Source organism: Bombina bombina, chromosome 3 (genome assembly GCF_027579735.1).
Source record: "Bombina bombina isolate aBomBom1 chromosome 3, aBomBom1.pri, whole genome shotgun sequence".
Lineage (NCBI taxonomy): Eukaryota > Metazoa > Chordata > Amphibia > Anura > Bombinatoridae > Bombina > Bombina bombina.
This window is the reverse complement of record NC_069501.1, coordinates 1,147,211,359-1,147,228,469: the sequence shown is the minus strand read 5'-3', so window position 1 is coordinate 1,147,228,469 and position 17,111 is coordinate 1,147,211,359. Positions and strand designations below refer to the sequence as shown.

The following is a 17,111-nucleotide window of genomic DNA, read 5'->3' as shown; positions in this document are numbered from 1 at the left end:
ACTTCAGGGCACGGACTACGTCCAGATTATGCAAAAGACGTTCCTTCTTTGAAGAAGGATTAGGACATAATGATGGAACAACAATCTCTTGATTGATATTCCTGTTAGAAACTACCTTAGGTAAAAACCCAGGTTTAGTACGCAGAACTACCTTGTCTGAATGAAAAATCAGATAAGGAGAATCACAATGTAAGGCAGATAACTCAGAGACTCTTCGAGCCGAGGAAATAGCCATCAAAAACAGAACTTTCCAAGATAACAGCTTAATATCAATGGAATGAAGGGGTTCAAACGGAACACCTTGAAGAACTTTAAGAACTAAGTTTAAGCTCCACGGCGGAGCAACAGTCTTAAACACAGGCTTAATCCTAGCTAAAGCCTGACAAAAAGCCTGAACGTCTGGAACTTCTGCCAGACGTTTGTGTAAAAGAATAGACAGGGCAGAAATCTGTCCCTTTAACGAACTAGCAGATAAACCCTTTTCTAAACCCTCTTGTAGAAAAGACAATATCCTAGGAATCCTAACCTTACTCCATGAGTAACTCTTGGATTCACACCAATATAAATATTTACGCCATATCTTATGGTAAATTTTTCTGGTAACAGGTTTCCGAGCCTGTATTAATGTATCAATAACCGACTCCGAGAAACCACGCTTTGATAGAATCAAGTGTTCAATCTCCATGCAGTCAGCCTCAGAGAAATTAGGCTTGGATGGTTGAAAGGACCCTGAATTAGAAGGTCCTGCCTCAGAGGCAGAGACCATGGAGGACATGACGACATGTCCACTAGGTCTGCATACCAGGTCCTGCGTGGCCACGCAGGCGCTATCAGAATCACTGATGCTCTCTCCTGTTTGATCTTGGCAATCAGTCGAGGCAGCAACGGAAACGGTGGAAACACATAAGCCATGTTGAAAACCCAAGGGGCTGCTAGTGCATCTATCAGCACCGCTCCCGGGTCCCTGGACCTGGATCCATAACAAGGAAGCTTGGCGTTCTGGCGAGATGCCATGAGATCCAGTTCCGGTTCGCCCCAACGAAGAATCAGTTGGGCAAAGACCTCCGGGTGAAGTTCCCACTCCCCCGGATGAAAGGTCTGGTGACTTAGAAAGTCCGCCTCCCAGTTCTCCACGCCTGGGATGTAGATCGCCGACAGGTGGCAAGAGTGAGACTCTGCCCAGCGAATTATCTTCGAGACTTCTAACATCGCTAGGGAACTCCTGGTTCCCCCTTGATGGTTGATGTAAGCCACAGTCGTGATGTTGTCCGACTGAAATCTGATGAACCTCAGAGTTGCTAACTGAGGCCAAGCTAGGAGAGCCTTGAATATTGCTCTTAATTCCAGAATGTTTATTGGGAGGAGTTTCTCCTCCTGAGTCCACGATCCCTGAGCCTTCAGGGAGTTCCAGACTGCGCCCCAGCCTAGTAGGCTGGCATCTGTTGTTACAATCGTCCAATCTGGCCTGTCCATTGCCGCGACCATTAAGCCGATTACTTCCATGCACTGAGCTACTGATGGGCTTGGAATGGAATGAAGGACACGGCAAGCATTTAGAATTTTTGATAACCTGGACTCCGTCAGGTAAATCTTCATCTCTACAGAACCTATAAGAGTCCCTAGAAAGGGAACCCTTGTGAGTGGTAATAGAGAACTCTTTTCCATGTTCACTTTCCACCCATGCGACCTCAGAAAAGCTAGAACTATCTCTGTATGAGACTTTGCATTTTGAAAACTTGACGCCTGTATCAGAATGTCGTCTAGGTACGGAGCCACCGCTATGCCTCGCGGTCTTAGTACCGCCAGAAGTGAGCCCAGAACCTTTGTAAAAATTCTCGGGGCCGTAGCTAACCTGAAGGGAAGAGCTACAAACTGGTAATGCCTGTCTAGAAAGGCAAATCTTAGGTACCGATAATGATCTTTGTGAATCGGTATGTGAAGGTAGGCATCCTTTAAGTCCACTGTGGTCATATACTGACCGTCTTGGATCATGGGTAGAATGGTTCGAATAGTTTCCATTTTGAACGATGGCACCCTTAGAAACTTGTTTAAAATCTTTAGGTCTAAGATTGGTCTGAAGGTTCCCTCTTTTTTGGGAACCACAAACAGATTTGAGTAAAAACCTTGCCCTTGTTCCGTCCGCGGAACTGGGTGGATCACTCCCATTACTAAGAGGTCTTGTACACATTGTAGAAATGCCTCTTTCTTTATTAGGTTTGTTGATAACCTTGACAGGTGAAATCTCCCTTGTGGAGGAGAAGCTTTGAAGTCCAGAAGGTATCCCTGAGATATGATCTCCAGCGTCCAGGGATCCTGGACATCTCTTGCCCAAGCCTGGGCGAAGAGAGAAAGTCTGCCCCCCACTAGATCCATTTCCGGATATGGGGCCCTTTCTTCATGCTGTCTTAGAGGCAGAAGTAGGCTTTCTGGCCTGCTTGCCCTTGTTCCAGGACTGGTTGCCTTTCCAACCCTGTCTGTAACGAGCAGCAGTTCCTTCCTGTTTTGGAGCGGAGGAAGTTGATGCTGCTCCTGCCTTGAAATTATGAAAGGCACGAAAATTAGACTGTTTGGCCTTTGATTTGGCCCTGTCCTGAGGAAGGGTGTGACCCTTACCACCAGTAATGTCAGCAATAATTTCTTTCAAGCCGGGCCCGAATAAGGTTTGCCCCTTGAAAGGAATATTAAGCAATTTAGATTTAGAAGTCACGTCTGCTGACCAGGATTTAAGCCATAGCGCTCTGCGCGCCTGGATGGCGAATCCGGAGTTCTTAGCCGTTAGTTTGGTTAAATGCACAACGGCATCCGAAACAAACGCATTAGCTAGCTTAAGTGCTTTAAGCTTGTTCATAATCTCATCCAATGGTGCTGTGCGAATAGCCTCTTCCAGAGACTCAAACCAGAATGCCGCCGCAGCAGTGACGGGCGCAATGCATGCAAGGGGCTGTAATATAAAACCTTGTTGAACAAACATTTTCTTAAGGTAACCTTCTAATTTTTTATCCATTGGATCTGAGAAAGCACAACTATCCTCCACCGGGATAGTGGTACGCTTAGCTAAAGTAGAAACTGCTCCCTCCACCTTAGGGACCGTCTGCCATAAGTCTCGTGTGGTAGCGTCTATTGGGAACATTTTCCTAAATATCGGAGGAGGGGAAAAAGGCACACCGGGTCTATCCCACTCCTTGTTAATAATCTCTGTAAGCCTTTTAGGTATAGGAAAAACGTCAGTACACACCGGTACCGCAAAGTATTTATCCAGCCTACATAATTTCTCTGGGATTGCAACCGTGTCACAATCATTCAGAGCCGCTAACACCTCCCCTAGCAATACACAGAGGTTCTCAAGCTTAAATTTAAAATTTGAAATTTCTGAATCCGGTCTCCCTGGATCAGATCCGTCACCCACAGAATGAAGCTCTCCGTCCTCATGTTCTGCAAATTGTGACGCAGTATCGGACATGGCTCTCGTGTCATCAGCGCGCTCTGTCCTTAACCCAGAGCTGTTGCGCTTGCCTCTTAACTCAGGCAAGTTAGATAATACTTCTGTCCTAACATTAGCCATATCTTGCAAAGTGATTTGTAAGGGCCTTGATGTACTTGGCGCCACAATATCACGCACCTCCTGAGCGGGAGGCGAAGGTACTGACACGTGAGGAGAGTTAGCCGGCATAACTTCCCCCTCGTTGTCTGGTGATAATTTCTTTACCGGTAAAGACTGACTTTTCTTTAAAGTAACATCAATACAATTGGTACACATATTTCTATTGGGCTCCACATTGGCTTTTAAACATAATGAACAAGCAGATTCATCTGTATCAGACATGTTTAAACAGACTAGCAATGAGGCTAGCAAGCTTGGAAAATACTTTCAATAAATTTACAAGCAATGTAAAAAACGCTGCTGCGCTTTTTTAAAAATACAAAAAAACTGTCACAGTTGAAATAACAATGAACTAATTCAGTTATAGCAACCAAATTTTAACAGTAAATGTATGAAATTAGCAGAGGATTGCACCCACTAGCAAAAGGATGATTTAACCCCTTAATACCCAAAACGGATAATCAATTTAATTTATCACAGTCAAACACACTGTCACAGGTCTGCTGTGACTGATTACCTCCATCAAAAATAAATTTTGAAGACCCCTGAGCTCTCTGGAGACGTCCTGGATCAAGGAGGAAGAAGCAGGAAGACTGTGATCGAATTTTAACTGCGCAACAAGGCGCTAAAAAAGGCCCCTCCCACTCATATTACAACAGTGGGAGACCTGATATAACAGTTTCCATGCAGAAAAATACGTTAGCCATGTGGAAAAAAATCATGCCCTAAAAGATTTATCACCAAGTACCTCACAAAACGATTAACATGCCAGTAATCGTTTTAAAAACAAACATTTCAAATGTTATGTAAAGTTATCACTAAGCCTGCTACCAGTCGCTTCTACTGCAGTTAAGGCTCATACATTATTTCAGTATTAACATTATTTTCTCAGTCAAATTCCATTCCCTAGAAAATAACTCTACTGCGCATACATTTATCAGCCTGATACCAGTCGCTACTACTGCATCTAAGGCTGTACTTACATCATATGGGTATCAGCAGTGTTTTCTTAGTCAATTCCATTCCTTAGAAAATATTATACTGCACATACCTCATTTGCAGGGGACCCCGCATGCTATTCCCTTTTCTGAAGTTACCCCACTCCTCAGAAGGTACGAGAACAGCCAGTGGATCTTAGTTACGTCTGCTAAGATCATAGAAAACGCAGGCAGATTCTTCTTCTAAATACTGCCTGAGAGAAAAAACAGCACACTCCGGTGCCATTTAAAATAACAAACTTTTGATTGAAGAATAATTAAGTAAAAAACTCCTAACTCCTCTCACAACCTCCTTCTTTGTTGAGAGTTGCAAGAGAATGACTGGGTATGACATGTGAGGGGAGGAGCTATATAGCAGCTCTGCTTGGGTGATCCTCTTGCAACTTCCTGTTGGGAAGGAGAATATATCCCATAAGTAATGGATGACCCGTGGACTGAACACACTTAACAAGAGAAATAACAAACTTTTGATTGAAGAAAAAACTAACTATATTACACCACTTCTCTCTTACTACCTCCATGCTTGTTGAGAGTTGCAAGAGAATGACTGGATATGGCAGTTAGGGGTGGAGCTATATAACAGCTCTGCTGTGGGTGATCCTCTTGCAACTTCCTGTTGGGAATGAGAATATCCCACAAATAATGGATGATCCATTTACTGGATACACCTTGCAAGAGAAAAAGAAAGAACAGAGAAGCCAACTCTGGCTTTATATAGCTAGGGCAGCAATATGTTAGGAAAAAAAGCAAGGACTACCTCACAATTTCCTAACTGTTTAAAAGCAACCACTACTCTACTAAAGAGATTAATGTGGACTAAGCTAAACCCCAAATCCTTGCTTGCAGGGAAAAATACCCAAAAAAGGAATTAATTTCTTCAAACACCAAACTTCACCTCCTCCATTGAAAGAGGCAAAGAGAATGACTGGGGATTATGGGTAGGGGAGTGACACTTAACAGCTTTGCTGTGGTACTCTTTGCCTCCTAATGCTGGCCAGGAGTGATATTCCCACTAGTAATTGATGACGTTGTGGACTCTTCATATCTTAGCAAAGAAATACAAAATGTGTTCAATTGCTAATTTTAATATAATAGATGGGGTAACTAAATGGACAAATTTTGTATTTGTTCATTAGTTTGCTTAATTAATGAACACATTTTGGACAAAGTTACTTTGAATTTGTTGACTGGTCTTGCAAATGAATGACAAACACAAAATTTATAAATGTATCTATAAAATAATTAAGTAAATGTTAACCTGCTACTCCTTACAATGCAGTTTTTTTAAAACACTTACATAGGCACAGTTTCCAATGTCTTTTGTTATAATCTTCAGAGGAATTATTTTTGGGTGATCACTTTCTTTCTCTTCACTGATCCGCCTAACAAATTGACAAAACAACAAAATACGTATTTATTGCAATACTTTTTAGACATAGATCATTAATATCCTATGAAAAAGCACAGGTCATAGACAACTGTAACAGATTTTTCTGAGGAATAAAAATTGCCATTAACCCACACTTAAAGGGACAGTAAACATAGGTTTTTCTCATTTCATTTTTCAAAATGCCTCATGCAAATATGACTATCTAGCTGCATTTCACATTTTAAAACTATTTCTAACAACATTAAAATCATCCACTAACCTTACTTACAGGGAGTTAATGCTGACCGCCCAATGCTGGTTATGTCTAATGATATTTTTCCTATTCTTCATTTTCCTAACCAATCTTGGGGGTGTTAGCTCTTCCCAGGGGATGAACTGTTAGCAGAGATAACACTCCCACAGTAGAATTGTCTTGATGGGCGGAGAGTTAGGACTTCTATAATGTTTATTTTTGGTAATTTCTATATGCTATTACTTCGTTTTAAAATATGTTATTTTAAAAAATGTAATAGCTGAGTGCTCATAACATTATAGTCTGACAATATGTGAAACGTAAAATACCAACATTTACTGACACTTTAAAGGGATATTTAAGTAAACATTGTAGCCACATTGCCTAAACCCGATTTTTGATTTGCAGCTTCTGCAAGAAGCCCAATATTTACACAAAATCAAAAGGTTATGAAGCACAATTCATAACCTTTTGTATTCTGTAGCTTTTTTTTTTTTCCAAGCATCATTAGCAATAGAGGTGTGACCAAAACTATAATGTAATATGCAATTAGGATGTCATCTAAGGATTTTCCACTTAATGATTTATAGTTTACAATGATATTTTTATCCCTGTGGTGTAGCAAGTATAAAAATAAAGAAGCACAAGCGGAAACAATGGCAATAAAATGTACAGAAGGGTTTTCAGGGCAAGAATGGATATTTTTCAACTATCAATTAATTTCTGATTACATAAAAGCAGCAAACAAATCTGCTACACGAGATGGAATTGTATCCAGAGATTGCTCAGCCCATATATTGCACATAATTACAAGGAAGTCAAGAATACCACAGGAATCTGGCAAACAAATGGAACTGCACTGGTTCTGCCTAATAGTGCATTATTCTCTGAATTTCACATGGTTTTCATTCCTGTTTAACCAATGAGATGTCTGAATACATTCTTACAAGGGCACTACTCTTACTGGCTAGTGAATTACTGAGATGGCCACCAATCTACTGGACATGCTGCATTTATAATGATATAGAGTTTCACATGCCACAATTAAAGGGGGCATAGAAGCCAGCAGTATGCTGTGGCTGTACAGTGTTAGCATACTTTTGTCAGATACTTTGCAATTTAAAGTTCATTTAATAAGAGATATAGTAACTTTGTGTCCATACACCAACTGCTTATACAGTACACAGGAGCTGACTGCACATACCATGCATACTTACAGATTGGTGCCTGAGATCGGACCTGCAGCGTCATAAACTAGGCTAAAGCAGTTTTCATTTAATGTTTTAAAAATGCAGTCCCTAGGCAGTCATTTTTTTACGCCCCTTTAAAAATGTTAGAATTTTAAATAACTTAGTACTAATTCTACCATTTAAATGTGCCATTTTAACTGACCATATGAAATGCTTCAGCAGTTTTCAAGGAGAAATTGTTTATTTGAACAGGTCTCCCAGGTTACTTTAGACCACATCAATGATCAATTAAGGCCGACACTAATACTAGGTCACTGCAATATGACTTGATTTAGTGTCTATTAATACAGAAAACCATTAAAAAAAGGAAACAGAGTTAAAATGACTGCACTGAAAATGTAAAGCGATACATTTGTAGGCATCTCAAGGTATATATATTAAAGTGAAGGTCAATTTTGATGAATTAGTGCCAGGTTTTTAATAATCCTATTAAAAACAAGGGCACTTTAATTCATCAAAATTGACATTTCACTCTTCTTCAAAAACTTACCTTTTAATCCTGGCAGCCGCTCCAGCGATTTCCCCGGCAGTCGGAAGACTCTGTAGATGTCAGAAATGACGAATTTGGCTTCCTCCAATCACGGCTTCCCCCGGGGGAATCTTGGCCTGATGCAACACCTTGATTGGAGGAAGCCAGATTCGTCATTTTGGACCCACGAAGACGGCTTGCGACGGGCGGAGGAAGTGCTGGAGTGGCTGCCAGGATTATAAGGTAAGTTTTTGCAGAAAACAAGTGAAATGTCAATTTTGATGAATTAAAGTGACCTTGTTTTTAATAGGATTATTAAAAAAAACGGGCACTAATTCATCAAAATTGACCTTCACTTTAAATGCATATCATACATACCAAAATAATGTATTAAAAATTAAAATGTATCTATTAATTAACCAATTAATTATTTTATTTTATTTATTTATTTTGAACTAAATTATTTTATAACTGTTATACAGTAGATATAAAACACATACCTCTGTAGGACAGCAAGACATTTTTCCTTTTCTTCTGGAGTACTTTAGAAAACCAGATGTTTAAAAAAAGAAAAAGAAAAAATGCATGTTAAAAACAAAATTATTTTTACTAGCGTACTAATATACACTTTAAGTCAAAATAGAGATTTGCAAATAAAAATAACTGCATTTAACATTTAGTGACCAGCACCGAGGTTGTAAAACATTAATATGCGCTATACAAATAAATAAACAAACAAACAAATATATAAATAAATAAGCGAAATATGTTTTATGTTGCAAAATACATAGGACAAGATTACAAGTTGCGCAATATGGGTTTTCCGAGCACGATATGGTCTTTTCGCAATCCATTTCCATTGCGCAGCTATTACAAATCTTGAAAAATCGTGATTGCGCGTGCCCATTCTCCTTTTAAGCAATAATCCTTTCCGCACTCGAAGAGCTGTAGTTAACAGTTTTCCGCAACATGAACATTTAAAAAAACACTTCAAAAATACATTAAAAAGTACAGTTACACTGATATTGCACAAAAAAGTTATAGGGGCTCAAAGATAGGAGATCTCGGGTGTTAGAAAAAAAAAAGCAGACATATATCTAGACATACATATATTCATATACATATCTCGCTATAAATACATATATCAGTTAAAAAATCATCACATTTATAGAGAAATATTATTTATAAATAAATAGAACATATTCCGTTATGAAAACATTTTCACAATATGTAATATTGGCATTTTCATTTACACTTTTCGAGGAGAATACGTAATGGGCTTTGGCCAACAGTTTACGTTTTTTGTGTTTTTTTTTTTTAATCTATATGTCTTCTCCATTGACTTCTCTGGGGAATACGTGAATGCGCACGCAATTTGGCTGTTTGGATTACGCGACTTAACGCACGCGCAAAATAAATTATTTTGCAACTTGTAATATCTGTTCAACCCCAAATGCGAAAAAGCAATAATGTGTGCAGTGTTTTCGCAACTAATTTGCTGCACTAATTGTAATCTTGCCTCCAAAGAATTAAAAAGTAAATGAAAGTCAAAATTAAAGGGCCATGAAACCCCAACATTTTCTTTCATGCATACAATTTTAAACAATATTCCAATCTACCTCTTTTGGTATCCTTTGTTGAAAATCATACCTAGATACGCTTAGGTGCTGGGATCTAGCTGCTGATTGGCTGCCGCACATATATGCCTCGTCACTGGCTTACTATTGTGTTCAGCTAGTTCCCAGTAGTGCACTGCTGCTCCTTCAACAAAGGATACCAAGGGAATAAGGCAAAATTGATAAAATAAGTACATTTAATTTGTTTTATGGGTATTGGTTCAGGAGCAGCAATGCAAAACTTGGGGCTAGCTGGTGATTGGTGACTACACAAATATGCCTCTTTTCATTGGATCACAATATGTGTTCAGCTAGCTCCCACTGCTGTTCAGGAACTGATGTTGCAGTAAGTTGAACATTGTAATATGTAAGCAATAGTGCCATTGTACAATGCTATAACACATTATTTTCTTTTTGCATTTTTATATCAATTTAAATGGGACCATTTTTAACCATACAAAGGTATATTACATTCTATCCTTTCAATACAAAACGTATTATTCAGTGTTAAGTATTCTGTGATGCACATGCTCGAGCTTAGAAATTCATTAAAATGTAATCTTATACGCTTCTTCTCATAAATGGAAATTATTATTATGTTAAAATGACATAGAAGAAAAAATTAATCATTAATAATTCAGATTTGGAAAACAATTTCCAGTTCACTTCTGTTATAAAATTTAACTAATTTTCTTGGAAACCTTTGTTAAAATCTAGCTGCTTTCCATGAGAGTGTACTGAGGTAGTCTCAGGAGCATGCATGTGACATTGGCTAAAATGCAAGTCTGACAAAAGAACTGAAATAAGGGGGCAGTCTGCAGAGGCTTAGATACATGGTAATCACAAGGGGAAAACGTGTATTAATATATAACGGTTGGTTATGCAAAACTGGGGAATGGTTAATAAAGGGATTATCTATCTTTTTACACAATACACATTCTGGAGTAGACTTTCTCTTTAAGCCTTATGGACTTCAGTTATCCTGCAGTAGATACAGCTGTGCCGATTCGCACAAGAGAGCTGGTTAAGAACCAATTGTCTTACTGTTCGCCAAAGAGCAGGGGGTTACGGCTGCATGAGCATTCTCTTGTGCAATGATAAATGTAGCAGGCAACTGCTTACTGCTATGCTGGGTTGAGCGGTTCCTGGCTGGGAACCTTATCCACCCAAAATATGATAAATGGAGACGAATATGTTTAACATTTTTACAGACATTGCTGTACCGCTGGCATTTAATGCCCAAGGCATGCACATACTGTTATCATCAACTGACTTCCATAGTTTATTTGTTCTCTATGTTTATTAAGATAAATATATATGTGCTCATGTCAAATACATTGTTAAGTAAAAAATGTGCGCCAAAATTCTTTTATTCTCCACTGTAATATCCCATATTGCTGTTTAATAACACTAATGTTCTCTGCAGTGTCTCCCAGTTTGACACCATTTTATTGCTATGATTGTGGTAAAGAAGGATTTAGGCCACATATTTGATTGGGAACAAAACCAAAATAGTTTAGGGAAAATCCCAAAGTTTCTTGAGATTAACACAATCCTGCATGACTCCCCCAGTCCCCAGAAGTGGAGCTTTTTCACCTTAAACTGGTTTACTATCTTTGTGGAATGTAATACCTTATTCAACACATTCCTTTGGTTGTTAAATTATGGAAATGACCAACTTTCAAAATTCCAATTCCAAACAGTGATACAAGCCACCCAAAAGAGTATTATTGAGAAAGTATATTATATTCCACTGCATATTTAACTCATATATTATTGTTTATAAAACCCCAAGAAATAAAAACACACTACATATTTTTTAGAAATAGACATATACATATATATATATATATATATATATATATATATATATATATATATATACAGAGAGTGCAGAATTATTAGGCAAATTAGTATTTTGACCACATCATCCTCTTTATGCATGTTGTCTTACTCCAAGCTGTATAGGCTCGAAAGCCTACTACCAATTAAGCATATTAGGTGATGTGCATCTCTGTAATGAGAAGGGGTGTGGTCTAATGACATCAACACCCTATATCAGGTGTGCATAATTATTAGGCAACTTCCTTTCCTTTGGCAAAATGGGTCAAAAGAAGGACTTGACAGGCTCAGAAAAGTCAAAAATAGTGAGATATCTTGCAGAGGGATGCAGCACTCTTAAAATTGCAAAGCTTCTGAAGCGTGATCATCGAACAATCAAGCGTTTCATTCAAAATAGTCAACAGGGTCGCAAGAAGCGTGTGGAAAAACCAAGGCGCAAAATAACTGCCCATGAACTGAGAAAAGTCAAGCGTGCAGCTGCCAAGATGCCACTTGCCACCAGTTTGGCCATATTTCAGAGCTGCAACATCACTGGAGTGCTCAAAAGCACAAGGTGTGCAATACTCAGAGACATGGCCAAGGTAAGAAAGGCTGAAAGACGACCACCACTGAACAAGACACACAAGCTGAAACGTCAAGACTGGGCCAAGAAATATCTCAAGACTGATTTTTCTAAGGTTTTATGGACTGATGAAATGAGAGTGAGTCTTGATGGGCCAGATGGATGGGCCCGTGGCTGGATTGGTAAATGGCAGAGAGCTCCAGTCCGACTCAGACGCCAGCAAGGTGGAGGTGGAGTACTGGTTTGGGCTGGTATCATCAAAGATGAGCTTGTGGGGCCTTTTCGGGTTGAGGATGGAGTCAAGCTCAACTCCCAGTCCTACTGCCAGTTTCTGGAAGACACCTTCTTCAAGCAGTGGTATAGGAAGAAGTCTGCATGCTTCAAGAAAAACATGATTTTCATGCAGGACAATGCTCCATCACACGCGTCCAAGTACTGCACAGCGTGGCTGGCAAGAAAGGGTATAAAAGAAGAAAATCTAATGACATGGCCTCCTTGTTCACCTGATCTGAATCCCATTGAGAACCTGTGGTCCATCATCAAATGTGAGATTTACAAGGAGGGAAAACAGTACACCTCTCTGAACAGTGTCTGGGAGGCTGTGGTTGCTGCTGCGCGCAATGTTGATGGTGAACAGATCAAAACACTGACATAATCCATGGATGGCAGGCTTTTGAGTGTCCTTGCAAAGAAAGGTGGCTATATTGGTCACTGATTTGTTTTTGTTTTGTTTTTGAATGTCAGAAATGTATATTTGTGAATGTTGAGATGTTATATTGGTTTCACTGGTAAAAATAAATTATTGAAATGGGTATATATTTGTTTTTTGTTAAGTTGCCTAATAATTATGCACAGTAAGTCACCTGCACACACAGATATCCCCCTAAAATAGCTAAAACTAAAAACAAACTAAAAACTACTTCCAAAAATATTCAGCTTTGATATTAATGAGTTTTTTGGGTTCATTGAGAACATGGTTGTTGTTCAATAATAAAATTAATCCTCAAAAATACAACTTGCCTAATAATTCTGCACTCCCTGTATACACATATATATATATATATATATATATATATATATATATATACACATACATACACACATACACAAATACATATACAGTACTGTGCAAAAGGTATAATGACCATATATTATTATTTCTTAGTCTCTTTATTAGAATACAACCAGAAAATATAGGATATTTGTATGCAGTATTAAAAACAGAATTTATGTTTACCTGATAAATTTCTTTCTCCTACAGTGTGTCCGGTCCACGGCTTCATCCTTACTTGTGGGATATTCTCATTCCCTACAGGAAATGGCAAAGAGAGCACACAGCAAAAGCTGTCCATATAGCCCCCCATCTGGCTCCGCCCCCCAGTCATTCGACCAACGGTTAGGAGAAAAAGGAGAAACTATAAGGTGCCGTGGTGACTGTAGTGTACAGAAAATAAAAATTTTAAACCTGACTAAAAGCCAGGGCGGGCCGTGGACCGGACACACCGTAGGAGAAAGAAATTTATCAGGTAAACATAAATTCTGATTTCTCCTACATTGGTGTGTCCGGTCCACGCTTCATCCTTACTTGTGGGAACCAATACCAAAGCTTTAGGACACGGATGAAGGGAGGGAACAAGTCAGGTAACCTAAACGGAAGGCACCACAGCTTGCAAAACCTTTCTCCCAAAAACAGCCTCCGAAGAAGCATAAGTATCGAATTTGTAAAATTTGGCAAAAGTATGCAGAGAAGATCAAGTCACTGCCTTACAGATCTGTTCAACAGAAGCCTCATTCTTGAAGGCCCATGTGGAAGCCACAGCTCTAGTAGAGTGAGCTGTAATTCGTTCAGGAGGCTGCCGTCCGGCAGTCTCATAAGCCAATCGGATGATGCTTTTCAGCCAAAAAGAAAGAGAAGTAGCAGTAGCTTTCTGCCCTCTCCTCTTACCAGAATAGACGACAAACAAGGATGATGTCTGTCTGAAATCTTTTGTTGCTTCTAAATAGAATTTTAAAGCACGAACCACATCTAGGTTATGTAACAAACGTTCCTTCTTCGAAACTGGATTCGGACACAGAGAAGGAACAACTATTTCCTGGTTAATATTCCTGTTGGAAACCACTTTTGGAAGAAAACCAGGCTTGGTACGTAAAACTACCTTATCTGTATGGAATACCAGATAGGGAGAAGTACACTGCAAAGCAGATAATTCAGAAACTCTTCTAGCAGAAGAAATAGCAACCAAAAACAGAACTTTCCAAGATAGTAACTTAATATCTATGGAATGTAAAGGTTCAAATGGAACCCCTTGAAGAACTGAAAGAACTAAGTTTAGGCTCCATGGAGGAGTCATAGGTCTGTAGACAGGCTTGATTCTGACTAACGCCTGTACAAACGCCTGTACATCTGGCACTGCTGCCAGACGTTTGTGCAACAAAACAGACAGAGCAGATATCTGCCCTTTTAGAGAACTAGCTGACAAACCTTTATCCAAACCCTCTTGGAGAAAGGAAAGTATCCTAGGAATTTTAATTTTACTCCAAGAGTATCCCTTGGATTCGCACCAACAGATATATTTTTGCCATATCTTCTGGTAAATATTCCTAGTCACAGGTTTTCTGGCTTGAACCAGAGTATCTATAACCGAATCTGAAAACCCACGCTTAGATAAAATCAAGCGTTCAATTTACAAGCAGTCAGTTGCAGAGAGACTAGATTTGGATGTTCGAATGGACCTTGTACTAGAAGATCCTGCCTCAAAGGTAGCTTCCATGGTGGAGCCGATGACATATTCACCAGGTCTGCATACCAAGTCCTGCGTGGCCATGCAGGAGCTATTAGAATCACTGAGGCCTTCTCCTGTTTGTTCCTGGCTACAAGCCTGGGAAGGAGAGGGAACGGTGGAAACACATAAGCTAGATTGAACGACCAAGGCGCCACCAATGCATCCACTAGTGTCGCCTTGGGATCCCTGGATCTGGACCCATAGCGAGGAACCTTGGAGTTCTGACGAGACGCCATCAGATCCATATCTGGAATGCCCCATAGTTGAGTTAACTGGGCAAAGACCTCCGGATGAAGTTCCCACTCCCCCGGATGGAAAGTCTGACGACTCAAATAATCCGCCTCCCAGTTGTCTACTCCTGGGATGTGAATTGCAGATAGATGGCAGGAGTGATCCTCCGCCCATTTGATGATCTTTGATACCTCTCTCATCGCCAAGGAACTCTTTGTTCCCCCCTGATGATTGATGTACGCTACAGTCGTCATGTTGTCCGACTGAAATCTTATGAATCTGGCCTTCGCTAGTTGAGGCCAAGCCAGGAGCGCATTGAATATCGCTCTCAGTTCCAAAATGTTTATCGGGAGAAGAGACTCTTCCCGAGACCATAGACCCTGAGCTTTCAGGGAGTCCCAGACCGCGCTCCAGCCTAAGAGACTGGCGTCGGTCGTGACAATGATCCACTCTGGTCTGCGGAAACTCATTCCCTGAGACAGGTGATCCTGAGTCAACCACCAGAGGAGTGAGTCTCTTGTTACCTAGTCTACTTAAATCTGGGGAGACAAGTCTGCATAATCCCCATTCCACTGTTTGAGCATGCACAGTTGCAATGGTCTTAAATGAATTTGAGCAAAAGGAACCACGTCCATTGCTGCAACCATTAGTCCTATTACCTCCATGCACTGAGCTATGGAAGGCTGAGGAATAGATTGAAGGACTCAACAAGCGTTTAGAAGCTTTAACTTTCTGACCTCTGTCAGAAAAATCTTCATTTCCACAGAATCTATTATTGTTCCCAGAAAGGGAACCTTTGTGGACGGAGACAGGGAACTCTTTTCTATGTTCACCTTCCACCCGTGAGACCTGAGAAAGGCTAAAACAATGTCTGTATGAGCCCTTGCTTTGGAAAGGGACGACGCTTGGATTAGAATGTCGTCTAGGTAAGGTGCTACAGCAAAGCCCCTCGGCCTTAGGACTGCTAGAAGGGACCCTAGAACCTTTGTGAAAATTCTGGGACCAGTGGCTAAACCGAATGGAAGAGCCACGAACTGGTAATGTTTGTCCAGAAAGGCGAACCTCAGGAACTGATGATGATCTTTGTGGATAGGAATATGCAGGTACGCATCCTTTAAGTCCACGGTAGTCATATATTGACCCTCCTGGATTGTTGGTAAAATCGTCTGAATGGTTTCCATTTTGAATGATGGAACTCTGAGGAATTTGTTTAGAATTTTTAAATCCAGAATTGGCCTGAAATTTCCCTCTTTTTTGGGAACTACAAACAGGTTTGAGTAAAAACCCAGACCTTGTTCCGCTGTTGGAACTGGGTGTATCACTCCCATCTTTAATAGGTCTCCTACGCAATGTAAGAATGCCTGTCTCTTTATCTGGTCTGAAGATAAGCGAGACTTGTGGAACCTTCCCCTTGGAGGAAGTTCCTTGAACTCTAGAAGATACCCCTGAGAGACTATTTCTAGTGCCCAGGGATCCGGAACATCTCTTGCCCAAGCCTGAGCAAAGAGAGAAAGTCTGCCCCCTACTAGATCCGGTCCCGGATCGGGGGCTACCCCTTCATGCTGTCTTGGTAGCAGCAGCAGGCTTCTTGGCCTGTTTACCCTTGTTCCAGCCTTGCAATGGTTTCCATGCTGGTTTAGGCTGGGAAACGTTACCCTCTTGTCTAGAGGCTGCAGAGTTAGAAGCCGGTCCGTTCCTGAAATTGCGAAAGGAACGAAAATTAGATTTGTTCTTAGCCTTGAAAGGCCTATACTGTGGGAGGGCATGGCCCTTTCCCCCAGTGACTTAATGCTTTGAAAGTATTGCACACCAAATTTCAAGTCTCTAAACCCTTAAATGAGCAAACCGGAGCTAATAGTTCAATTTACCGGTTTAAACACACTACAGTCCCTGCCACAGACTTTGCTGCGGCTTTTACCTTCCTTAGGGGTAATTCACCACAGAAATAAGCCTTCCTGAGTCCTTTTCTCAGCCACAGGACCCTCTCACGTGAAGCTGCATGCACTGCCTATAGAAAGTAACTGCGCAACTGAGGCGCGAAAATGAGGCCTCCTCCCTCTGCATACCAGAGTGAAGGGGCCTTTCTGACTAGATTAGGCGTCTAAACAACTGCCAGGCGCAAATAAACGTTCCCAAA

At 40.4% G+C, this 17,111-nt stretch overlaps 1 protein-coding gene across 1 annotated transcript in view; it reads right to left on the bottom strand.

The window, feature by feature from the left end:
* Positions 1-17,111, bottom strand: part of ARHGAP20 (Rho GTPase activating protein 20) — a 320,100-nt gene that overhangs the window by 107,405 nt on the left and 195,584 nt on the right. The window contains exons 5-6 of the mRNA XM_053708537.1: positions 8,441-8,482; positions 5,897-5,981 (exon numbers count right to left, since the gene is read on the bottom strand). Coding sequence (XP_053564512.1) covers positions 5,897-5,981; positions 8,441-8,482 — 127 coding nt within the window. The remainder of the gene's footprint in view (positions 1-5,896; positions 5,982-8,440; positions 8,483-17,111) is intronic.